The following is a 25,975-nucleotide window of genomic DNA, read 5'->3' as shown; positions in this document are numbered from 1 at the left end:
TTGGCCTTGGCCAGAGGCAGGAGAGGCCAGGCCCAAGAGAGGCACCCTGATTTTCAGGCTCTGTCTCAGCTGGCGAGTCTTGAATTGAGGTGGTCTTTCTTGCCTCCCAGCTAGGCCAGGCTGCTGGAAAACCCTGTGACTGGGCCATGATGTGGACCTCCAGGAATGTTCACTGAGTGAAGCGTACTGTGGATATTTGGGGACATGTGGGGCTTACAGTTGACCTGGGGAAAGGCCCACGGCACCACTGATTTGTGTGAGGTCTTCCCGCTGCACGGCACATCCCTGGAGGCAGGCAGGCCTTCCCCACCCCTCTGCACCCCTTCCATCTGTCTGCAGTCTGCCCTGCCCCAGGACTCAGGGCCGCCTCTTTTCCTTGGTGGCCATCCCTCTTCCTTGTCCTGGACTTCCGGCCTGTGGAGGCCACAGCAGAGGCCCCAGGGGTCCCTGAGGCACGCTCCTCTGTCATGGCCTTCAGACATCTCCCCTCCCAGAGGACCACCTCCAATCCAGCCCCTGTGCCTCGCCAACCCATTGCCAAAAATCCAGTACAATCCAGGCTCATTTAGTTCTTCTTCTTTTTTTTTTTTTTGTTTGTTTTTTACTTTCCCCACGGTTGGAAACTCACAAGCTATGACTAAAATAGTTTCTTTCATAGAAAGAAAAGGAAACCAACAACAACAACAACACATCTGTTTGTCTAGCTCCAGTGTATGGTGGATATAGCAGCATCGGAAATAAAATTAAAATAAAAAATGCACAATTCAAGGCAGAGGGAGGTTGTGTCCCCAGAGGTGTGCCGGGCACCTTGCCTGGGTGCGGGCCCTCAGGGCCAGGGGCTGGGGCACATTTCACAGTGGCAGAGGCTGGGTGGGGACAGGTCTCCTGGTGGGAGGTCCCTGTGGGTAGTGGCCAAGGGTCCATCAGCCTCTGGTTCCCAGGCAGGGCAGATGAGTCAGGGGGAGGCTCCAGAACAATGGCCAGTGGCAGCCAGGTCAGGCACACAGCAGCAGGAGCTGGGGTCAGTCCTGGCCACGGCGGGGGGTGGGGGGGGTGGGCAAGGGGAAGGAAGACCACCCTTCTGGGGGCTGTGGGTCCTTTTCCTGCGGCATGGGTGTGGACCCATCCTCCTCAAAACTCCCAAACAACGCAGCCCAAATCCAAGTGAGCATCTGAGGCAGGGTATGGAGTCTGGCAGGGCAGGGGCTGGACGGCAGCAGAGATGAGTTGCTGGGGCAGTCTGGCCCCCTTCCTGCCTTCCTCTTACAAGGGCAGTGGACCAGGGAGGTGCAGTGAGGTCCAGAAACTCAGAGGGAGACAGGGTGGGGCTGGAAGTTTCCAGTTCCAGCTTTGCTCCTCTCCGGTGGATGTGAGATGTGAGGACAGGGAGGACGGTGGGCCAGGCAGTCTGCATAGTAGAGGTCCCAGCTCATCAGGTCTGACTGCAGCCAGGGTTCCTGGGAAGATGGCCCGGGGGGCGGTCTGAGGCAGGAGCACATAGCAGCCAGGGCACAGCTAGGCCTCGCGGGCCAGGCCCCTCTGCTACAGGACTCCTTGTCTTTTCCCCAGTTCTTGGGGCTCAGTAGGGTGAGCGTCTTCCCGGTAGGTTCCTGGTTGCGAGCTGTGGCAGATGCCAGGGTGAGGGAGGGGTGTCATAAGACCTCCAGTCGCCTGAATTGTTGCAGAGCACCAGACTTGGAGGGTGGACTCCAGGGCCCATAGGAAGGGGTGGGAGGGCCGGATGCCACCCCACGGGGTTCCCGCGGCTAGTTCTGCCCTGAGAAGCTGCTCCTCTCTCGGGCGAGGTGTAGCGGAACCTTACAGGCAGGCCGGTGGGGAGGAGGGGGCAGCACGGGAGCCCCGCCCCCAGAGATGACCCCTCCCCACCCGGTAGCTCCACCCACGGACCCCGCCCTTCCAGGGATAGCTCCACCCCGCCCCGTCCCCATCCAGAAAGCCCGCACCTGTGTAGAAGAACCCCACCCCACTCAGGAACCTCACCCTTGCCCTACCACAGGTTACCCTGATCCCATCCAGGGGAGTCCCAGTCCTGGGGCCCCGCCTCCCGAGAGAAGCCCCGCCCCATCGAAGGAAGAAACCAGAACCAGTCGGAGGACCCCGCCCCTATTCAGGGGTCCCTATTTCCGCCCTTCTAGGGAGGAGCCCACCCCCATCCAGGAGCCCCACTCGGAGGCCCGCCCCCAGAGAGGAGCCCTGCCCCATTCAGGGAGGAAATCTGCACTTGTAGGGCGGCCCAGTCCCCTCCCAGGGAGCCTCATTTCCGCCCTACTAGGGACAGGGCGGGGAAGGTCCGGCACCCATCCACGAGCCCTAGTTGGGAGCCCTGCCCTATCCAGATTGGAGCCCCGCCCCCGCCCTATCCGGGAAGAAGCCCGCCTCCATTCAGAACTCTCAGTTGGGGGCCCACCCCTATCCAGGCAGGAGTCCTCCCGATTCAGGAGCCCAATCCCCACCCGCAACACCCTATCCAGGGAGGAGACCGCCCCCAGAGAGGAGCCCGCCCCCGACCTATCCGGGGAAGAGTCCTCCCCCATCCGGGACTCCCAGATGGGAGCCCCGCCCCCAGACAGGAGCCCCGCCCTCGCCCTATCCAGGGAGCAGCCCGCCCCCTGCAGGAGCCGCAAGCTGGGCGGGCGCGCTACTTGCAGGTGTGCACGTCGTAGACACGCGAGCACTCCTGGCAGCTCACATAGCAACACCAGTGGAAGACGCAGTGGCACTTCTCGCGGCGCCTCTCGGTGCGCGCGTTGTGGCCGCGGCCGCAGCACAGCAGGTCGCAGCCGTCGATGCCGTGCGAGCTCACGTTGCAGGTGCGGTCGCGGGTACCGAACGAGCCGGTCTCGGGGTTGGGCTCGCAGAAGTTGGGCGAGGCCTCGTAGTAGACTAGGTCGCGGTCCGTGGGCACCTTGAAGTAGGTGTAGCGCGGCCGCAGGGTCTCCACCCACCCGCGCGACTCGCGGTGCTTCTCCACCACCATCTCCGAGGCGCTGTCGTACTTGTCTTTGAGGAAGTCGCCAATGGCGCGGAAGTCGGGCTGCGACCACCAGCAGGTCTTCACCTCGCAGCTGCCCGACAGCCCGTGACACTTGCACTTGAGGTGCATGTGGCTGGCGATGGCCTGCAGGAGCGCGCCAATGAAGGGCATCAGGGCCCGCCCAGTGCAGCTAGTATGTGCGGGGTGGGGGGGGCTCTCCCCACCTTCCCCGGGGCTGTGCTCTTGGCCTGTGGTCCCCCCGCCCCATGTTCTCCTGGCAAACTCAGTGCAACCTGTCTGTTCCATAAAGTCCCCTCTCCATGCGTCACCAGTGCCACCTCTTGAGCCAATGCCTCCCCTGGCCGACCCAAGATCACCGGAGGGCACCTCCGGTGCCTGACAGCTTCACCTCTCTCCTTGGCTGTGTCTTATGACTGGGGGAGGGAGGGAGGGAAGGGACGGACAGTAATGACCAGGTTCAGGCATACAGGAGGGAGGACATTAATTCTGACCTGGAGAACCCAAAACCGCAGCCCAGAGGACGTGTACAAGGCCTGGTGGCAAAGCTGGGGGCTGAACTGAGCACGGATAATGGGGGTGGCTTGAGCAGAGCCCCTTCAGGGCCCAGAAAACTGGATTTATGGGGCTGTAAGGGAATAGGAAGAGGAGGGAGGTAGTGCAGAGAGACAAGGCTGGGGGATCTTGGGGTCTTGAGGAATGTGTTTCTTTCCTTCTCTCTTTTTATTTTTATTAAAAAATTTTTAAGTGTATTTATTTATTTTGAGAGACAGAGAGAATGAACAGGGGAGGGGGCAGAGAGAGGGAGAGAGAGATCCCAAGCTGGCTCCACACTGTCAGTGTACAGCCCCATGTGGGGCTTGAACTCACCAACCATGAGATTATGACCTGAGCCAAAACAAAGAGTGGCTTACTTAACCAACTGAGCCACCCAGGTGCCCCTCTTTCCTTCTCTCTTTGAGGGAAGGGATGGGATTGGGGGTGAAGGGACCTGTGACTCAATCCGAACTAAGGTTGCACTGCCCACTGTGGTGGGCACCTGCCACCTGTGAGCCCTTGAGATGTGGCCAGTCCACAGTGTGGTGTGCTGTATGTACAAACCAGATGCTGGCTTGCACAGAGTCCCCAGGCTTCATGCAAGAAAAGTACATAAAATATCCCCTTCACTATTTTAATATCGATTGTGACCATTATGGCACTGATAACACGTTGGTTGATATGCTGGCCTTAATAAAATTTCATGGTAAAACTAATGCCACTTGTTTCCTCTTTAAATGTGGCTACTAGAAAATGCATAAGTATGTATGTGAGTCCCATCATACTCCTGTTGGACAGTGTAAGGTGGGCTCTGTGTCCATACGTGAGTCCTGTTATACTCCTGTTGGACAGTGTAGGGTGGGCTCTGTGTCTGTACATGAGTCCCGTTATATTCCTGTTGGGCAGTGTAAGGTGAGCTCTGTGTCCAGATGCTGCCTGCACCCCGTCCCCCTCACCTACACTTCCCTCTCATACTGGCCCTTTCCGGGGGTATCTGTAATGACTGCATCCCTCCCCTCAGTTAATTTCTGTTTCATCTCCATTTTCTTCTTTTCTCCAGAGACCTCTTCAGTCTCTTTAATTTTACTTTTGTCAAAGTTATACATGCATATACTTTAAAGAGACCAAGAGTTCCTGAGACTTGCTCCCACGACCATGCACACACAGCACCTGACTGACCGGCCAAGGCAACAACTTGTGCATCTTGCATCTCTAATAGAATGTTTGCTTGCTACTCCTTGAGTTTGGGGGGTTCGGCAATGTCTCCCCTCTCACCATGGAGGGTGGGAAGCCAGCTCTTTATCATCAACCCAAACGTGCCAATGCACATCTCCCCAGCCCTCTCCACCCCAAAAAACTAAAGCAGAATCCAGTTACATGGATATCGAGTGCTGATGCTATTGGAACTGTGTTCAATGTCATACTCAGCTGAGCCCTGTTGTAGGGCATGATTACTTTTTCTTTCCTACAAAACTTTCTTGTTGCTGTTTTTAATGTACTTATCACGGATTCAGACTCAGATTTTCCCCAAACTGTGTAAATATTCTCTTCAAGATGTTCAAACATATCATGTATTCTAAGATTTCACCTTCTCGGAGACATCTCTTTGAGAGACCTTCTGGTAAATTTTGTGAAATGTGCATGTCTGAAAACACAGTTTTTTCTACTTGAAAAGTTGACAGGATGGTGTAGCTGGGTATAAAATTCTTGGTTTACAATATTATTTCCCTTCCGAACTCTGAAAGCAGCACTCCATTTTTATTCCAGCTTTCATTGTTGTTCTTGGAAATTCCGATGCCATTTTGATTCCCAATCCTTTGCATGAAACCCAAGACTTGGAGGGCTTCTCTGTCATGGGCTGTGAACTTCATAATGCTAGGTCTTGGTATGGGTCTCCTCTTTCATATGCCAGTCACTTTTTTGGGCTGTTTGGTCTGAAACTTGTGATCTTCAGTCCTGGGAACCTTCCTGCCTTCTTTGCTGATTTCTTCTTCATGTTCACCATTGACTGTCTCTGACAGAACCTTCATATTCTCCATTCTTTCCTATTTTCCATCTCTTTGTTATTTTCCTCTACTTTATAGAAGAGTGTCTCAAGTATCTGCCAACCTTTATGCTGGGAGATTTGTTTCTGCTATCCTACTTTCAATTTCTAGTGGCATTTTTTCCTTCTCTGAATATTCTTTTAATTTAACATCCTGTTCCAATTTTATGGAACAGTATTTTATATCTCTGGGTATAGTGGTTTTTTTTTTTTTAACTCTTTTCTTTCTTTTTCAAAACAGTGTTTATTTATTTATTAGGAGAAAGAGAGAGAGAGTGCAAGTGAGGGAGGGGCAGAGAGAGAGGGAGAGAGAGAATGCCAAGCAGGCTCCATGTTCAGTGTAGAGGCTGACTCAGGGCTCAATCCTACAACATGATCCTGAGATCATGACCTGAGCCAAAATCAAGAGTCAGACACTTAACCGACTGAGCCACCCAGGTGTCCCTAAAATTGTTTCAATTTTTTTTTTAATTTTTAAAATATAAAAACAGGGAGGGGGACAAAACATAAGAGACTCTTAAATATGGAGAATAAATAGAGGGTTACTTGAGGGGTTGTGGGGGGGATGGGCTAAACGGGTAAGGGGCATTAAGGAATCTACTCCTGAAATCACTGTTGCGCTATATGCTAACTAACTTGGATGTAAATTAAAAAAAATAAGTTAAATAGAAAATATATAATCTTCTCACCCAACATGGACCTCGGACTCATGACCCTGAGATCAAGAGTTGCATGCTTTACCGACTGAGCCAGCCAGGTGCCTGAAATAGTGGTAGTTTTGAAGTTTTCATCTCTCTTTACAATGTCTCTTTCCCATAAGTTTTGTTTTTGTTTGTTTTGGTCTTTAACTTTGTGGTTGCAGGAGGCCTTCCTCAGATGTCCTGTGATCCTTGGATGTCTGCTCATATTTAAAAGCAGGATACCAGGGGCCCCTAGGTGGCTTAGTTGGTTAAGCACCTGATTTGGCTCAAGTCATGATCACAGCTTGTGTGTTCAAGCCCCGTGTTGGGCTCTGTGCTGACAGCTCAGAGCCTGGAGCCTGCTTTGGATTTTTTGTCTCCCTCTTTCTCTGCCCTCCCCCACTCATGCTCTGTCTCTCTCTTTCTCAAAAATAAATAGACATTAAAAAATAAAATAAATAAAAGCAGGACACTAAACATCTTGTTGGAAGCTCATGTGCTTGGTGGAGACTTGTCAGGATGGGCCCTCACTACAGAGTGACCTGGCTGTGACCATGGGGGAGTCCCAGGTAGGTATCTTTAAGTCTCCTCTTGGGTTGGTCCAATTCCCAGGGGAGAATCTTCTACTCCTGTCTGGAGGGTCAAGCTTCACCGTGGCATATGGAGACTAGGAAGAGAAATGCATGTGTAGATGGGGACTACTTTCACTTGGGAAACCAGGCTGTGCTTGGTGTCCCTCAGTCCAGACACACTGTGCTTTGCCCTTTTCAGAGACTACATACCCAGACTTCTGCCATTGTAAAGGACGGGTGTTTCCTGGATGTAAGGAGATGGACAGAAAACCTGGTGGGTTCCGAATTGCTTTTAAAATAGATGATCAATCCATTTCCTGTTTTTAGACCCAGTATTTGTCTATACTTTTCAAGGCACCTGTTACTAGTAGTTCCTGGGTTGGCTGTCAGAGTTCTCCTCTACTGGTTTAAGATTCTGCTTTCTCCTAAGACCCAGTTATTCATGGATCTGCTTCTCAGTTTGCAAACTCTGGCTGCCATTGTTAGGTACTGCTTTCCACGTTTTCAGGAGTTATCATGAATTTATATGTTATGTCATTCATTTGTTATCATTTTAGTGGGGTTCTGGGAGGTTGCAGAGGGAAATGCTTATGTTCACTTTGTTGTCTTTCACTGGGATTTCTCATACATCTTTCAGTTCTACAATTGTGATGTAATTGTTTCCTAAATATATTCTACGCTTTTTATAGTTTCCAGTTCTCTGCTGAAACATTCAGACTCGCATTTTGGCTTTGTAAACCTAAATAAGCATGTATATTTTTTCACAATCTGTGTCTCGTAATTGTAGTATCTGGAGTCCCTGTGGACTCATTTCTGTGATTTTTGCTGATGATCACTCATTCTGTCACCAGCTTATGTGATAGGTTATCTTTGATTATGTGCTGGACACTGTGGTTGAAAAATTATTTGTAGTAACATTTTTTAAACATTGAATAAGGTTATCATCCTCCAAAGAGGATTTGTCTGCCTTTTTCCAGGTGCATGGGAAAACCAGCAATTTGGAATCACCATAATTTGTTCTCAGATCTTGGGATTTTTCTAGCCTGCACATGTGTACAAGGGCTGGGCTACTTCTGGTTTGCCTTTAGTCCTCAGGATCCCAGGCTAAACTGAGGAGTGATGTCCTAGAGATAGCACCCTTGATGAGCCCCTTTGGGGCTCAGTCGATTAAGTGTCTGAGTCTTGATCTTGGGTCAGGTCATGATCTCATGGTTTCTGGGATTGAGCCCCATGTTGGGCTCTGCACTGACAGCATGGAGCCTGCTTGAGATTCTATCTCTCCCTCTCCTTCTGCCCCTCCCCCACACACTCTCTGTCTCTTTCTCTCAAAGAAAATAAACTTAAAAAAAAAAGAAAGAAAAAAGAAATCTTTGCCTACTCCAAGGTCACAGAGATGTTCTTTCATGTTTTCTTCCTAACATTTTTGTTTCATTTTGTTTTACCTTTTGCATTTGGGTTTGTAATTGGCTTTCTATGTGGTGCGAAGTAGGAGTCAGGTTAATTTTTTCCACCATATCGTTATTCAATTCACTGAGCACCATTTATTGAAAAGAGACTATTTTTTGCCTGCACTGGACTCATTGTCCTTGGGATAAGTCAGGGGATTGTATACTAGTGGGCTTCCTATGCTTTTAACAGGGCACTTTCACATCTGACGGGGTGCTTTGTGCCCAACACGAAGATGAGTCACTCATCTTGTTTTCTGTTGCTTGCAGGTGAAGCCGCTGGTTCCAAGGCCAGCACCATCTTTGTGCTGCTTAATCTGCTGGAGCCCTCCAGGTCTCCACATGGATCCCCTCGCATAGGCAGTCAGTCCTTCGGGCCCAGTTCTTTTGAACAGGGCTCACAGAGCCCTTCACGGCTTGGTCCCTGTTTCTCTGTCCCTCCTCTGCTTTCCGTGTTCTGTTCTTCCAGACAACCTCACTTGGAGTCCTGTCCTATACTGTGGGCTGCCTGAGGCTCTCCTGGCCTTCCCCCAACCTAGATAACTGCTGGTTACTTTGCACATCTCCTCTCAGTGCTACTGCCAGCAGGAGGCCTTTTCTGAGATGCCAGCCTGGAGTGTGGCCCCTCTGCAGTGCCTGAGTCACCTTGAGAATGTGCATTTCCTTATCACAGAACTTCCCTACGCTGTGCTGTAGTGGCCTCGCTGTCTTCCTCCCTGGACTTGTGGGCACTCCTGCAGGGCAGACCCTTATCCCTCCTGCCTTCCAGTGGCCTTAACTGCACCAGGCTGTTTCAGATGGCCTTGCCACCCCAGTCAGCCCTCCCACAATACTCCCACCAAACCACACCCTGCAGGGAACCAGGTCATACATCCTGCCCAGAAAGCTTCTATTTCTCTGGGGCCTCAGGAATGTGGCCAGAGGGGTTTCCCAGTGCATCCCCCAGACCCCACAGGCCCATGGTAGGATGCCTCCCCACTGTACCCCCAGGATGCACTGGGCCTGGATGGATGACCCCCTGTGCACCCCAGAGTGTGCAGGGTCATGGTCACAGCCACTGCCCCATGCTCCCCCAGGACGAGCCAAGAGCTGTCAACATACCTGGCGTCCAGCCTCATTGTTGTGGCGGTTCATTGCAGAGCGGGCATCTGGCCGGTTCTCCCGCGCGTCTGCAAACTCCCGAGACACCATGCCACCGAACTCGATGTCCTCGCTGCAGCCGCCCCACTTCCAGCCCTCACCCGGGGAGCCCTGGTGGCGGCTGCTGCAGCCACAGATGGTGGCGGAGCCCTCAGCACAGGAGCGCGTCACGGCAAAGGCCACGCCGGCAGAGGCAATGGCATGCACAAAGGCGGACTCCCGGGTGGCTGTGGAGAGAGGCAACAGGGTGGGCAGGACCTGGCAGGGCTGGGGTGGTGAAGCCGAGCCCTGGGCATCGCCGCCCCTTTCAGGGCAGGGCTCTGGGCACCTGGGGTGGACATGGGTGCTGGAGGCCAGGCAGGGCTGCAGGGGAGAGGGGTGCCCTGTGCCCAAGGAGGAGGGTGGGTATTGGGAAAAAGTACTTGGAGGGCCTACGGGCCCTAGGAGAGATGCTGGACATCATTCCCCGCGAAGAGCCACAGGGACCCCTGTAATATGAAGGTCAGATCAGAGCCAGTGCTGGAGAGGATGTGCAGAATCTGAGCCCTGTGCACTGCTGGGGAACTTGGTGCTGCATCTAGGAAAGCAGTTTGATGGCTTCTTGCAACCCTATGCGTACCAGGTGACCAGGCCACTCAGCTGGGTATTCACCCCTTGAGGAAATGAGGTGGTCACAGAGACCAGGGAGCAAATATCATGGCTACTTTATTTGTAATAGCCTCAGCCTGGAAGCTTCCAAATGTCCATCAACAGGTGAATGGACAGAAAACTGTGGCACCAAATCAGTAAGTCCGGGGACATGATGCACCACACGGTGACTTGTCAGCAATACCGTGTTGTGTGCTTGAAACTTGCTAAGAGGTCTTACATGTTCCAGTCAAAAGAGAAACAACTGTAACCGTGTGGTGTGCGTGATGCGTAGTCACCAGAAAATCATTTTGGTGATCGTTTTGCAGTATATACACATGCATGTGGGGATGGGCCCGACCTGGCCTTCCATGCCGGGCATGGGGCGTGTGCCCTGCTGTGTCCCCGCATCCATCCTGGGCAGCAGGCCTGGACGGTGCTGGGGCTCCCAATGGCTCCTGTCACTGTCACAGGGATGCTGCTGCCTCCTGACCCACATCAGTGCCCAGGGGACTTTGGTCCTGGGAGGGGGATGGGCAGGGAGGCTTCACCTTGGGAGGGGGATAGGCAGATGGGGGGGGCATTGTCCTGGGAGGGGGATGGGCAGGGGGGCTTTCGTCCCAGGAGGGGGATGGATGGGGGGACTTTACCCTGGGAGGGGGATGGGCAGGGGGGACTTTGGTCCTGGGAGGGGGATGGTGGGGGCTTCACCCTGGGGAATCAGCAGAGGCTGTAGCCTACCCCTCACTCTTCCTCAGGCTTGCCTGCCCCAAAGCCCAGGCAGGTGGAGGCAGGGGAGCAGTGAGGGTTCCAGCCAGGAGCATGCACACACTGAGACTCACTCAGCACCCAGCACACCTGTCACTGAAAATCCCACATTTATTCATCTGGCACTGCCCCCCCTTCCCTGTGAGTCCAGCCTTCAGCATCAGCCAGCTGCACCATCAGAGGCTCCTGGTTGGAACCTACACTCCCAGCCTGCAGCTTCCCCCATCCACATGCATGTGCCACATGTGTTGCACACACACACACACACACACACACACACACGCACACACATGCACATGCATATGCATGCACAGCCATGCAGGCAAACACACATGCACATACGTATGCACACACGGGCTGTGCCTGGTCCCTTTGGAGTTCCTGGCCTTATGTCCTTGCTTCACCTGCACACGGGCCTCCCCCACACTCAGCCCTCATCCTTCCCTCAGGCTATTTCCACTGCTCCTCTGGTCACGTGCACCTGCCCTGTCCCTTGTCTGCTCTTCAGGGTACGGGCCTTGCAATCCCGGTCCAGTCGGTGCCTGGCCCAGGTAGCTGTCTCCTCAGTCCTCTCCCCGGCATGCAAGCTCCCTGAGGTGGGGGGCTGTGTTTCGTTCATTTTTGGTTTCCAATTCCTGTAGATGGTGGGTGGGGAGTGAGGGCCCGGTCTAAGCAGAGGGCCGGGCCCTGGGCTGTACCGGGAGGCCCAGCAGGGCCAGAGCCTACCCTGGACAGGCCTGTGCCGTGAGACTGGATCTCCACCCCTGCCCACTCAGCATCCTTCCCTGCCCCTTTTCCCGACGGCCAGCCAGCGGCCACCTCCCCCAGATGCTTGATGCCTTGGCCTCACTTTGCTTCCATAATACGGCCAGCAGTTCTCAGGCAGGCATGGAGTGGCCTTCTGTGGGCCCAAGGCACGGTGAATAAAGGCCAGTGTGCCCTGGTTGTAGACCCCCTGCCCTTCTGCCCCTGCACTCCAGCAGAGCCACGCCTTTGTTTTGCCTTCCCTGAGGGTGGGCTTGGCTCCTTGGGTCCTCACCCCTCCAGAGCCCAGGCCTGGGGCTGCTCCTGCCCTCCAGGCAGGGCCATGTGGGCTGCTGGGCCAGGCAGGTGTTTCCTAGGTATTCCTGGATCTCAGTGCACACAGCCGGGTGCCTTCCGCCCTCTTGCTGCTTCCAGCTGGCTGAGGGCCCCCTGGTGGCCCTTCTCCAGGCCCTGGGTACCAACTCCTGCCCAGGGGGCCAGAACCGCTCCTCCTGGAGAACATGCCTCCCGTCCTCTGAGATAAGCAGAGAGCCAGCGAGCCTGGGGCCTTGCACCTTCCTTGAACGAGGGTGTGGCTGCTTAACAGGCTCAGGCAGAGGGGCCAGGAGGGGCCAGGTCACCAGACACACTTGAGGGGAAGGGCGTGCTCAGGGCAGGGGGAGGGGTCTCCCTTGAACTTGGAGGAAGAATTCAGTCCTGCCCTGCTCTCTCACCAGCCGGCTGTGTGACCCAGCCCTGGCCTCCCTCCCCTGTGGGCCTCAATCTCCCCTACCCAGTAAGGAAGGGGCTCGTCACACATGAGGTCCTGAAGGCTGACGGTACCTTGTAGCCTGCCTCCAACTTGTTCATGAGGAAAGGAAGCCTCTAAGGAGAGGCCACAAGACCCATGGCCAGAAAACCATGAGAGCTTGTTCTGGCAAAGAGAGTCTGCTTGGAAATGGAAGTCACAGCGTCCAAGCACTTTGGGACGGCCGTGCCCTGACTTTGCAGACGCCTGGCCCACCCCACCTTACCTGAGGGGTTGGGGCTGCGGGGACCACAGCAGCAGACAGGTGGCTGACGCAATGTGCCTCCTGAGAAGATGCTCCAGGGACACCATGGAGGCCTTCTCAGCAAAGAATCAGGAAACGTCAGATAGACCCAAGAGGCCTGACCTGGTTCCTCCTAGTCTTGTGGGCATGAAGGGCCAGGGCCAGGCATACCCAGGATGGGATCCCAGATGGGTGGGAGAATGGGAGAAACCTGGGAGTGTAGTTATCATGGACGGATCTTTGTGCTGATGGATGCAGCTGGCTTTGCTAGCACTGGGGATGTCTGAGAGCGGACATGGACCCTGAACATTGCTCCTGCCACATTTCTGTATGTCTACAATTCTTTCTAAAGAAAAAGTTAAAAGGCATGCTGAGATCATGGAGAAGGAAGACCGCCAGCATGTCCAGGTGACACCTCACAGTGGCAGGGACATCTGACCCAGGGGTGTGGGATTAGGCTTCACTGGGGCAGGAATCACAGGGCATGCCGGAAAGTGTGTGTGTGTGTGTGTGTGTGTGTGTGTGTGTGTGTGTGTGTGTGTTGGATAGAGAGCCCATTGCTTTTATCAGATTTCCACAGGTCATGAGCCTAGTGGCTGGAGTAGGAGGAGGTAGGACAGGGCTCCCCTGAGGCTGTGCGTGGGGAGGACACAGCGAGGACTCCAACCAGGGTCTGGAGCCCTGGCAGCCGCCCCAGTCACAGGAAAGTTCTTAGCCACCGACAGCTGCTTTGTCAGACGTTTCTGCTTCTGTTTACACAACAGAGGCAGCTAGGGAGTGGGAGGGGAGCCATCACACCGTGGGAAGGGAATCACATCTTTGGAATGAGATTGGAGACACCTCCATCATGTCACTGTCACTGGCAATGGGCTGTGGCAGGTCAAGAGAAGAAGAGGGGGCATAGGCCCCTGGGAGGGAAGCCAAAGGGCCAATGCTGCCAGTTTGCCAAGTCCCTGGGACAGAGCCTGCATGAGCCTTTGGAGCTGCTCAGGACTGCCCTGCTGGCCCCAGGATTCTTCTTCACACCCGTGAGATGGGCTCTGCCTCCCTGGGTCTCAGAACTTCAGGACTAGACCCATCTTGCTTCCAGACTCGGATTTCACAGGCTTGTCAAACACCAGAGATCATTTGAGGACTGAATTAGGACTGCCAAGGCTTGTTGCTTTTCCATGAGAGTATAAGATATGTGAAAAATGACTATCATAATTTTGGAGGTGAGGTCAGGGTTGGAAAAAGGAAGAAGAAAGGGAATTTAGTGGCAAAGTCATTCTGTGAGTTAAGCATCCTCCATGCGGAAAACCATCTTTGCCAGAAATTTGCCATTGTTTCATTACTAGTTACGGAGTTCATGCAAAGTATCAGTGATCTATTCTTCCTTCCATTCATCTACCATCTATCCATTTATCCATCCATCCATCCATCCGTCCATCCATCCACTATCCATGTATCCATCCACCATCCATTTATCCATCCATCCACCCATCCACCATCAATTTATCCATCAAACCATCCATCCATCAATCCATCCATCCATCCATCCATCCATCCATTTATCCATTCTTCCACCCATCCACTATCCATGTATCCATCCACCATCCATTTATCTATCCATGTACCCATCCACCATCCATTTATCCATCCATCCCTCCATCCATCCACCATCAATTTATCCATCAAACCATCCATCCATCCATCCATCTGACATCCATCCATCCATCCAACCATCTATTCACCCATCCAGCATCCATGTATACATACATCAAAACATCCATCCATCCATCACCATCCATTTATTCATCCATCCACCATCAATTTATTCATCAAATCATCCATCCATCCATCCATCTATCCACCATCCTTCCATCCATCCATCCATCCATCCATCCGTCCATCCATCCACCATCCTTCCATCCATCCATCCAGCCAGCCAGCCATTTACCCCTCCAGGATCTGAGAGTCTATAAGAAGCTATACACTAGGCTCAGAACTAGGAATATGAGGTGAGTAAGATGTAAGGTGCCCATTCTCAAGAACCATGGTAAGAAATCTGCAAGATAGTGATTGCTGCTCTCTCTGATGAGATCTCTAACAGCCCAGGCTTTTGAAAGTTCAAGGAATTACCCATCTAATCGTTAATTAAGTAGAAGCTGGATGACCCACTATCAAGTGGAAGGAATCCCTGCATTGGCAAGGCGGAGGGTGAACCAGGGGAATCCTGCCTTTAGTGAGAGACTCTACTGTTGTGGATCAGGTTCTTTGCTTTGGGCTGTGCTAAGTCACCTGCCTTTGGGATCTTACAGTTTATGAGGAATAGAATAGAAGAAACAATGACACACAGTGGCAGTGTGAACTCTGGGGCAGGCTTGGGATGGATGGATGGGTAGATTAACTGGTGAGTGAGTGGCTGGCTGCCTGGCTGGATGAATGGGTGGGTGGGTAGATGGGTGGTAGAAGGATGGATGGATGGATGGATGGGTAGATGAGTGGATGGATGGATGGATGGATGGATGATGGATGGTGGACAGATGAATATTAGATGAATGGATGGGTGAGTGGGTGGGTGGGTGGATGGGTGGATGGATGGATGGAGGGTGGTGGGTAATGAGTGTGTAGATGGTTGGATGGATGGGTGGATGGATGGATGGATGGGTATGTGGATGGATGAGTGGGTGGGGATATATATTGGATGGATGATGTATGGGTGGATGGATGGATGGATGGGTGGATGGAAGGATGGTTAATGAATGGATGGATGGTGGATGGATGGATGTATGGATGGATGGATTTATGGATGGGTGGATGGATATAGACAGATGGATGGTTAATGTCTGGGGCAGCTGAGGGAGTCCCATGTGATGAGAGGTGGGTGTCTAGCAGAGGGCAGGGAGAGATGTCCAACAGGCTCCATCACAGCTAGGTCAGTGGGGCACTAGGTGTCACCTGTGAGATCGGCTTCGGCAGTTACTTTGCTTCCCTGGGTTTCAGAACTTTAGAACTAGGCAACTTAACAAATTCTTGCTTCCAGATTTGGGTTCCATGGGCTTGTCAAGTATCAGAGATCATTTGAGGACTGAATCAGGATTGCCAAGTGTTGTTACTTTTACTATTTCATGAGAGGATAAGACAAGCTTAACTATCATAATTTCAGGAAAGAACATTTAACAGAAAAAAAGGGGTGTTTTTTCAGAGTACTTTATATTGAAAAAAGTTCATCTTGCACATTTCACCATGTAGCTAGCAGTTAGCAACTGTTAATTGAGCATTGACTATGTTTTAAGTGGACAAGAAGGCTGCAGCCTCTGTTCTGGAGCAGACCTTCCTGTGGGGAGGTCCCCTTGGGGGGCTGTTTCACCAGGGACCAACAGGCCACCCTACCTTTACTTTGGCAAATCCTTTTATTGGGGCTGAGAGAACCGGCTCAGGCAGGAGGAGGGGCACTCCTCTTTGCCCGCTGCTATCACAGGTTCTGCAGGCTCCTTCAGCCCAAGCATGCAGAGGCTCAGAGTGGGTCAGCCACAGGCCCTGGGCTGCACAGTAGTGAGTGCTGAGCCCAGACAGGGTGGAGGGAGAGGCTCCTGCACCCCCAGTAAGGCTCCTGCACCAGGCCGTTTCTGTGGCTGCAGCCTCGAGGTGGCTGGGCCCACCTGTCCTCTCCTGGGGGAAGGCTGTGGGAGCTTACACTGGATGAGAGGATATGGACACTCATATATGCTCTTGTGATGAGACTATTAGCCGGAGGGGGCACTGGGAGGGCTTTTCTAAGAAACAAATGTGACCTCTGGCAGCAGAAGGTCCCGGAAGGGGGCTGTGGCTCAGATGTGACCACTGATGGATGAGGTGAAGCTTCTGGAACATTCTGTGTCTGCCTGGGTGGACCCCTCAGGAAGCACTGCAGAGAGGACGGCCTGGGGGCTGCCCCAGCACCAGTCACTCCAGTCAGTGTATCAGTGCAGACACCTGTGGGCCCGGGGCCATAGTTCTTGGAAGGACACCTATTTCTCTAAAGGGTCCCCAGGTGATTCTGATGAAACCCTGGGTTGAGCCCACAGGCTCTATTATACCCTAGGGCTCCATGACTCGCAAATTCACCCCCTCCTCAAGATGGTGGCCAGACCCAGCATCTGTCCCTGTGGAGGGAGGCCCCCAAATGGCACCCAGCCAGGAGAAGGGAGGGAGCATGGGGAAGGGGGAGGGGATTTCTGATACCACCTCCTCAACAGGGATGTGCAGGGGCCTAGCATGGAGGGTTCTGATACTTGCCCATCAGAGGAACGTCAGTGGCGGGGGGGGGGGGGGGGGGGGGGGGAGGGTGGTGGGCGCTAATAACAGGGGCTTTGATGCTTTCCCCCCATCAGAGGGACATGGGGGGCTAAAAACAGGGGCTCTGACACCTCCATCAGAGGGACTTGGGGGCTGATATGCAGGGCTCTGACACCTCCCCCATCAGAAGCACATGAGAGGGCTGATATGGGGGATCTCTGACATCCCCCATCAGAGGGACTTGAGGGGGCCAAAATGGAGGTCTATGACACCTCCCCCATCAGAGGGGCTTGGGGGGCTGATATGGGGGGCTCTGACACCTCCCTCATCAGAAGCACATGAGGGGGCTGATATGGGGGATTTCTGACATCCCCCCTTCCTGCATGGGCGGCAGACATTCTGTCTGGCCCCCACATGAAGCCTGGCTCCTGATTACCAGCCTTTGGGACTTAGGGGTCTGTCTCCTGTCAGATGGCTGCAGGGAGGGACCTGGGCCCAGGGCAGGGTGGGTATGAGTGCCCCTGAGAGCTGCAGGGCCTATCAGAACTTTTCTTGGCTGACCAGAGGCAGAGGAAGGGCCCTCCCTCAGGTGAGCTCACTTCCCTAAGACCCTTTGGGACTCCGGGCTGTGTTTCTCCCCTGGGCAGGGCTGACCTTGAGGCAAGACCCCCAAAGCACCAAGGTTAGTGCTGCTCACATGTGTGCAGAGGAGTGCAGCGGGGGTGGGGGGAGGGCTCTCCTGTCTCTATGGAGCCCCCCAGGACACTGCCTGCAACCACAGTGGCCCTGGCCAGGGCAGGGGTTCCCAGTCCTCAGCCCCAGCACTCGACCACCTTGCAAGGAGGCTCCCTGAGCACACCCCGCTGCGGCTTTCCTCCCACCAGGTGTGTGGGGTGAACCCCCATTCTACATACCAGCACTGCCCAGCCTCACCCACCATGAGTCCTCCCGGTGCTCTGGATAAGGAGAGCATATCCCTTGTGGTATCTATGGTGCCCACAGCTGATGGGCCTTCCCAGAGCCTAGGATGGGGGTACCCAGCCTCGGTGAGGGCCTGGAGCATCTGGGAGAACATGGGGTGCATGTGGCACCCCCAGCATAAACAAGGTGCAGGCCTTACTGAGCTCTCTCCCTCTCTGGGGCCTCCCAGGGCCCTGCCCACCTGGCAGGTGAGGCCCGGGGGAGGGGAGGACACAGAAGGGCAGGTCAGGGTACCCTGCCCTTCTCCTGCTACGCCTGAGCGGGGGCACAGGCCAGCAGACGCTCCCGTCTCCCTCCCTCTGGCCAGCGCGGGCCCCCAAGACTCCCCCAGAGCACTGAGTGCGCTGGCGCCTCCTCCGCCCACCGACGCCCCAGCACCAGGAGGGGACTGCGGCTCCGCGGGGCCGCCAGACGGTCGGGAGGCCCGCCAGAGCCCCGGGCCAGCAGGTGCGCCCCTCCGACGACGCCCACCGGCCTTGGCCCGCGGGAGGGGGTGTCGCGAAGGCGGCCGCACAAAGGAGGGGGCACCTGAGAGCGGAATGTGCCCGCGCCCCGCCGCGGCCGCGGCCCCTGACACCGCCCGGCCGGCAGCGCGGCCGGCGTCCCGATTACCTGCTGGGGCTAATGAATCTGGCTTTGTGAGCCACTGTCACGCCGCGTTAGGCCCACAATGGCCCGCGATATTTTATATGAATTTCCCCCTCGTCGGCGATTAGGCCATAGCCAGCCAGTCATAGCAACCGGGAGGTATGCGCGGCCGAGGGGCCGGCGGCGCGAGGGGAGCGCGCTATTCACACGCTTTAACACAGCGCTCCGAGGGCGTGTGAATCGCCCGCAGCATTGCTCTCTGCCTTGTGCTTAATCTTGTCCTCGTCGTGGGGACATTGTGTTCCGAGCCGGGCGCGGCGGGGCGTCGCCGGGGTCTCTCCTGGACCCTCTACGCGCCCCCGCTGCGCAGAGTTAATGATATACAGGGGAGGCCGCGGAGACCGGCCGGCTCCCCCCCATCCACCGCCAACCGAAACACTTTCCGATGCGGGTCAGGGGTCGCAACCTGGATTCGGGACGCGTCTCCCCCCCGCCCCCCCCCCCCCCCCCGCCCCCCAGGGGCCTCAGTCTCTTCCCCAGGCCCCTCCTGGGCCCTGCGGCTTGTGCCGGGCCCCGTGCCTGTGCGCTGGCCTGGACACACAGTGCGCGGATGGACCACCCGCTGGAGCCTGACGGGGGAGGGGGGGGGGGAGGGGCTGCTCCGGTTGGGGCCGGGGCGGACACATCCCCAGACCCTCAAGGAGACAACAGGAAGGTGGGCATCAGCGGGGGAAGGGCACTGTCCTTACAGAAAACGTGATGGACACCTGTGGACCCCGCCCAGAAGCTCCTAGAGAACTGACCACTCGATCCTGTCAGGGATCAGCCTAGGCGCCCCCAACTCAGCTGCCTAGTGGGTGAGGTCCAGCTGCAGACCCCACAGTAGGGTCAGCCCACCTCTGCATGGGCAGTGAAGTCCCCTCCCCATGTACTGCTGGGGACATCTGCTCCCTGATGAAGAGGACCAGGCCTAGCTCGCCTGTGGCCCTGACACCCCAGGGGAGCCGGGGAGTGCGGCCCCAGGGCACAGGGGCTCTGAGTGAATGGATGTGCAAGCTGGGGCTCGGGGTCCTGGCTGCACCATGCCTGTGCACTGCAGTGCTGGGGTGCTGATGGGACAGGCATCAAGGCCCCTGGGCCCCTTTCCCTGCAAAGTCACATGCTACCCGAAAGCCCACGGGCCTGGACCTGGGCCACTGTGGCCACCGAGATCCCCCAGGGGCCCGTCCTGGCTGGGCCTCCTTCAGGCTGGCAGCCAGCCTGTGTGCTGGGACACTGAGCCCTGGGATGGCCCCCTCACCTCCCTGGGGGTCAAGAGGAGGTGTTGGCCAGCTCTCTGAGGAGAGCTGGTCCTTCAGGTGCCTGGGGGCCTGCCTGGAGGCACAGATAGCCGCCATGCACTCGACATTCTTCACATGCTTTCTGCCCCAGGACATAAGTCCCTTCTGGGGTGAGCAGAGGGCGGTTCTGCTCAGCCTGGGCTCACTTCAAGTGCCCAAGCCCAGGTTCCGTGCAGGCAGCTTTTGGGGGCCCGGCCGGCCCACCTGGCCCCCAGCCCCGCATGCACACACGTGCTCACACACACATGCACATGCTCGCACACGTCCACACAGGGCCCGGCCCCTCTCCTCAGCTGGCTGGGCGGCGTTAAGCCCTGTTCAAGAGGCCGCCTCAGCAGGGGTGGCCAGGCGTCCCGTGGACCCTGCCACAAAGCCTGGGTGACCTCTGACACGATTAGGGTCGCCCTGACCCTAATCCAATCAGATTGATTACCGCAGGCGCGGTCAGGCAGGCAGGCTGGGGCCTCCACAATGGCCTCCCAGAGCTGGCCTCTCTCTGGGGCACCTGGCAGCTCCTTCCTTGAGGGCCATTCAGCTCTGTGGCCACAATGAATTCCGCCATTTCTCAGCCCCGTGGAGGGCAAGGGGGAGAGGGGGCTTTCTATTTCCATCAAAGACAAGTGGTGAGGGCCTGGGGGCTGAGACAATTTTCCTGCAGCAGAAATGGAGGAAGGGTGGAGGCAGAAGGGGCAGACGGGAGGGGGCAGGAGAGCAGAGGGCAGAGAAAGGAGTGTGGACATGGGCAGGAGACATGGGGGTCATGGGGGAGTGGATGTGGGCAGTGGATGGAAGTGGACACAAGGAGGGGACATGGGGAGAGGATGTGGGACGGGACGTGGGAGACATAGGTATAAGTGGACATTTTATAGGAGAGGTGCCAGGACACAGGCTTTCAAGAAAGCAAGGGGGTACAGGTGAGGATGGGGCTCCCTGGGGCTAAAGCCCAGAAGCCAGGGGCTTGTGTGGTTCTTGGGTCCCTGCTCCCTGGGCACTGGGGGGCCTGATCTCCCCTGGAGAGAGCTCTGCTGTCATCCCAGACCCCTGGCAGGTATTCTCGGCACCCTGCAGACCCCTCCACAGGCTGGGGTGTCCTCAGGAGTCCTGGCCAGGCCCTGCACCACTCCTCAGTGTCCTCACTTGTGACCAGAGCCGCCATTCACCAGATAAGGGTTGGATTCAAGTCCTCCCTCCATGTGCGAACACTTAGCATGCCCCTAGAAAGCACTGTAAACATGCCCCTTTTCTCCAGCTCAGGTAACACCTCCTCTGGGAAGCCCACCCAACCACTCAGCACTTCCTTCTGTAGCACCAACTGTGTGCTTGGCACTGCCCCAGTGTCTTCCCTGCTTGCGTGCTGTGTGGGCATCTGCTGTGTGTGACGGGGGACCCACGGTGTACTGAGAGCACCCTGCAGTGCCTGGTGCTTGTCCTGGGACAGTGATGGTGGGGATGGAGTCAGGAAACGTGGAGAAGCTGTGGGGGCCTGGGCAGAGGGTGAAGGAGGAAATGGAGCTGAAGACCATGAGGACGGAGCCACTTTCAGACTGCAGGGAGCAGGGAGCAGTGAGGACAAGGTGCACAGGCAGGTCTCATGGGCAGGAAAGCCTGTGTGTAGCGGCAGTCCAAAGGGGTGGGGAGTGGATAAGTCCCAAGGAGAGGGCCGGGGAGGAGGTGGTGGTAATGCAGGGCAGAGCAGTGGGGAATGGGTGCAGGGGCCAAGGACCCTCAGAGGCCACCCTGCCTGAGGAGTTTGCAGGCATGTCTGAGCATAACTGGTGGGTTGTGGGTTTGCCCTGAAATGATGTAACCTGATGTATGCACATGTCTGAAAGGGATAGAGCTCGTGGCCAGGGAGGATGATGCTGCATCCCAGAGGAATGACAGCTTACCCCAGGGATCTCCCAGGCAGGTCCATGTATCGCGGGGGGCAGTGGGGGCAGTGATGCTGTGTCCCAGCAGAATGACAGCTTACCCCAGGGGTCTACCAGGCAGGTCCATGTATCGCTGGGGGTGGGGGGGCATGGAAATGGGCCAGGATCCTTGGATCACATGGGTGCTCCCAAGGCATCCTCACTTCCTCTCTGCCTGCCCCCTTAAACCCACCATCCCCAACTTGTCCCAGGAGGGGACTCCCTCCCAGGCTTCCAGGCCCTGGAGCTCTGTGCAGATCAGGTACATCCAACTCCTTGCTCTCCACAGTGAAAGGCAGACCCAACCGAGCCATGAGCTGACAGATTTTTAAAACTTCTTGATAATAGATCACTATGTGATTTTTGTCACACATAACTCAGGAAGAATTCAGAGAATCGAGAGATGCATCATAGCAAAACTCTCCTGTGTTACCTATTCTTTTGTGTGAATGAGGAACCTCACACCTGGATCTTTAACATTTAAGAACAGGTTGCCCAGTGGTGAAAGACGGAAAGCTGCCCCTGAGATCAGGAGGAAATCGGGGTGCTCATTCTGCTCACTGCCACCCCACATTGTTCCGGAGGCTCCAGCCAGGGCTAGGAGCAAGAAAAAGAAATAAAGCGTATCCAGATTGGGGGCAGGAAGGAAAACTGTTCCTGTTACTAAATGGTATGGAAACCCTATGGAATGCATAACACCTCTATCAGAACGGATAGACCATCAACAATGTTACAGAACATGAGGTTGATGTTGGAAACCAATCATCCCTTTCCATGCACAGCCACAAATAACCCAAAGGTGAAATTAAGAAAACTTTTCCACTTACAACAGCATCAAAAAGAGTAAAATACTTTGGAATGAATGAAACAGAATAACTGTAAGGTTTGTGCACTGAAAACTGCCCCATGTCTCTGAAAGAAACTGAAGGAGACCTAAGTATATGGAGAGACATTCCATGTTCATGGATTGGGTGGCTTAACATCAAAATGGCAATACTCCCCAGAGCGATCTGCAGAGTCAACCCAATCCTTAAAAATTCGAGGTGTTTTCTTTTTCTTTTTTGCAGAAATTGACAAGCTGATCCTGAAATCCATACAGAATGATAAGGGGTCCTGGATAATTGAGCAGTCTTGAAAAAGCAGAGCAAAGTTGGTGGACTCACACTGCTTTCTAACCGTATGACAGAACCAGCAGAGAACAGACATGTAGAGTATGGGGTAGAATAGAGGCCAGAAGTCAACCTACATTTCCTTCTCCGACCTTCTGGTGGGGTCTGACCCAGCCTCACACTGCCTTCCTCCACCACCCAGGGGGTAGCTTCTCCAGGTAGGTCAGGCTCCTCTCTTCTTCCTGACATTCTTTCTCACCTGGGCAGCTGGAACCATCCAGAGGGTGTCTAGGGACCTGCTGGACATGCCTTCTCAGGCCACAACACCCCTGGCCACAGGACACCATAGGACCTGTGTGGGTGGCAACCACACCACACATGTGTGCTTACACATGCACACACACATACATGTACATACTCATGCACACATAGGCACACCCACCCACCACACATGCCCCCACATGGCTGATGCGCCACAGCGTCCTGAGACCCTGACTCCTCCCACACATGGCAGCAGCTGTCCCTATGGGGATGACCATGTAATTACCCCAACCAGCAGTTCTGTGAAGTCAGCTGAGTGGCAATTAGTCTCCCATTTTATAGACAGGGACGCTGACACTCCAGGAAGCCAGCTGACTCACCAGTCAAGGTCACATGGTGTGATCCCCCTCCCCTACATGGCCCCTGGGCATGGCCACAGCCACTTGAAGTCATGGAGCCTCAGGCCCTTGAACAAATGCCATCCAGCACAACCAACCCTCCATGAATGTTGGGTTGCACTCTCAGGAAACCCTTCAGCTATCCATGCACACCAGTGGTCCCAGGGCCCAAATGTCTCTTGTCCTGCCTTCCTCGGCATACCAGAGGCAGCTGCACTGGTGGATGTTCTCCCTAGGGGACCTCAACATGCCACTGAGGGATGGGGTCTGTGCCCCCTATCTTAGAACCCAGGTGGGCCTTTGTAACTGTCTTTGACAACAGAATGTAGTGCTGCATGGCCTCTGAGGCCAGTTCTCAAAAGGTGGTATGGAGTCACATCAGCAAAATGGCAGAGTGAGAAGCTCCCAGGGCCCAACCCTCCAGAGAAACATGGAAAAAAGTGGAGCAAAAACTGTCAGAGCCAATGTCATCAGAGCCCTGAAAAGGGGTTCAAGGTTGTTAGCAACCAGGCAAATGCTGACTCCAGGAAAAGGTATCTCTGAAAAGGTTACACAGCCTGCCACCCTCAGCAAAGAGAGGTCTTAAGATGGCCAAATGCACTGATCCCACATAGGTGGATGGTTCCAGAGGGAGGAGAGTAGATGTTCTCTGGAAGAATTTGTCTGATTTGACCTGTCTGGGGGTTCCCTGAAAAACTGATGCCCACCTCAGAACTCTCTTGGGATGTAACAGTGGTTAAGCAGGGGGTATTCCTGGAAAACACTGAAAATGAAATGAACAAGCTGCTGCCTGTGAAGCAAAAACTTATAGTTGGGGCCAACAATAGACATACTGATCGCCTGGGGGGAAAGGTGGGGGAGAGCTGCTTTGGGGAGTGAAGGGTTTGCAAATCTCCTGTGGACCAGGAGACCTAAAGCCCACGTGCAAACCAAGGGCAGAATGCATACTCAAGAGAGACCTTCAGCTCCCACCTGTGCTGATCTGCTCAGTGCAGGCAGGAAGCGAAGGCTAAGGCAGAGCAGTGAGCAGACTAGCTGAGGTTGAAGGCCTGCACAACACAGCCAATCTGCAGAGACCAGAGGAGTATTCTTTCTTCGCTTTGTTTCCCTTTTTATTTCCTCCAAGGCAAAGGAAATTTTTGCCAAACCACAAGCTAAAGAAGAGTCGGTAATGAAACAAGCTAGTACAACCCACAATAAGCACACTGAACTCTGTGGAGGGGAAATAATTTGATCTCCTGAGTGACCATTTATGAAAATCACAAGGTACAGATTCCAACAAAAAGTTACAAGGCATGCAAAGATACAAGGAAGTACAGGTCCTTCATAGGAAAAAGGAAGTTAACAGAGGGTATCTCAAGAAGCACAAATATTGGATATAGTGGACAAAGAATCTGAATCAACTATCCTAAGTCTGCTCAAAAGGATAAAAGAAACCAGGAGAACACGGTCTCAACAAAGAGAGAATTTCAGTAAATAGAGAGAAATTACAAAAGCAATGAAATAGAAATTGTGGGGCTGACAAGCATGATAACTGAAACAGAATATTTGCTAGAGGTTTTCAACAGCACAGCTGAGCAGGCAAAAGAAAGAATCAGTGACCCTGAAGATAATTCAATTGCAATTATGCAGTGTGAGGAACAGAATGAGATAAGAATGAAGAAAAATGAACAGACCCGTGGGACACCATCAAATGTAGCAACAAACACCACATTGTGGGAGTCCCAAGAGAGGACAGAGAGAAAGGGGCAGAAAGAATATTTGAAAAAACAATGGCCAAAATGTTTCAAATTTGATAAAGAACTTGAATCAATATATCCAGGAAGCTCAACAAATTTCAACTTGGATAAACATAGAGATCCACACTGATACATATTTTAATTAGCTATCAAAAGACAGGGAAAAAGAAAATCTTTAAGCAGCAAGAGAGAAGCATCTCATTGTGTACAAAGAGTCCTCCATGAGATTAATAACCAATTTCTCATCAGAAATCAGAGTCAGAAGGCAGTGGGATGATATATTTAAGGTACTGAAGGAAAACAGTGTCAACCAAGAATTCTACATCTGGCAAGACTATTCTTCAAAAATAAAAGATTAACCTAGATGAAATGGATACATTCTTAGACACACACAAATACCAGAACTGACTCAAGAAGAAATAGAACATCTGAACAGACCTAAATAACAAGTAATAAGATCAAATCAATAATTTAAAACATCCCAAAAAAGCAAAGCTTCGCTTGTGGACTCTATCAATTAAAGAAGAATCAATCAACACCAATCCTTCTCAAGCTCTTACAAAAAATAGAAGAGGAGGGAACACTTCCTAACTCATTCTCTGAGGCCAGTGTTGCCCTAATACCAAAGCCAGACAAAGACACTACAGGGAAAGAGAACTACAGACCAATGCCCCTTGTACATATTGATGCAGAAATCCTCAACAAAATACTTGCAAACCAAATCCTCCAGCATGTTAAAGGGATTATTGACCATGACCAATGGGGAT

At 54.0% G+C, this 25,975-nt stretch overlaps 1 protein-coding gene across 1 annotated transcript in view; it reads right to left on the bottom strand.

Annotated features, from left to right (window-relative positions):
• Window positions 1-300: 300 nt before the first annotated feature.
• Window positions 301-25,975, bottom strand: part of WNT3A (Wnt family member 3A) — a 43,275-nt gene continuing 17,600 nt past the window's right edge. The window contains exons 3-4 of the mRNA XM_060636515.3: window positions 9,393-9,658; window positions 301-3,139 (exon numbers count right to left, since the gene is read on the bottom strand). Coding sequence (XP_060492498.1) covers window positions 2,660-3,139; window positions 9,393-9,658 — 746 coding nt within the window. The 3' untranslated portion in view covers window positions 301-2,659. The remainder of the gene's footprint in view (window positions 3,140-9,392; window positions 9,659-25,975) is intronic.

The sequence above is a fragment of the Panthera onca genome, chromosome A1 (assembly GCF_046562875.1).
Source record: "Panthera onca isolate mPanOnc1 chromosome A1, mPanOnc1 haplotype 2, whole genome shotgun sequence".
Lineage (NCBI taxonomy): Eukaryota > Metazoa > Chordata > Mammalia > Carnivora > Felidae > Panthera > Panthera onca.
Note: the sequence above shows the minus strand (reverse complement) of the source record. Positions and strands in the feature narration are given on the sequence as shown.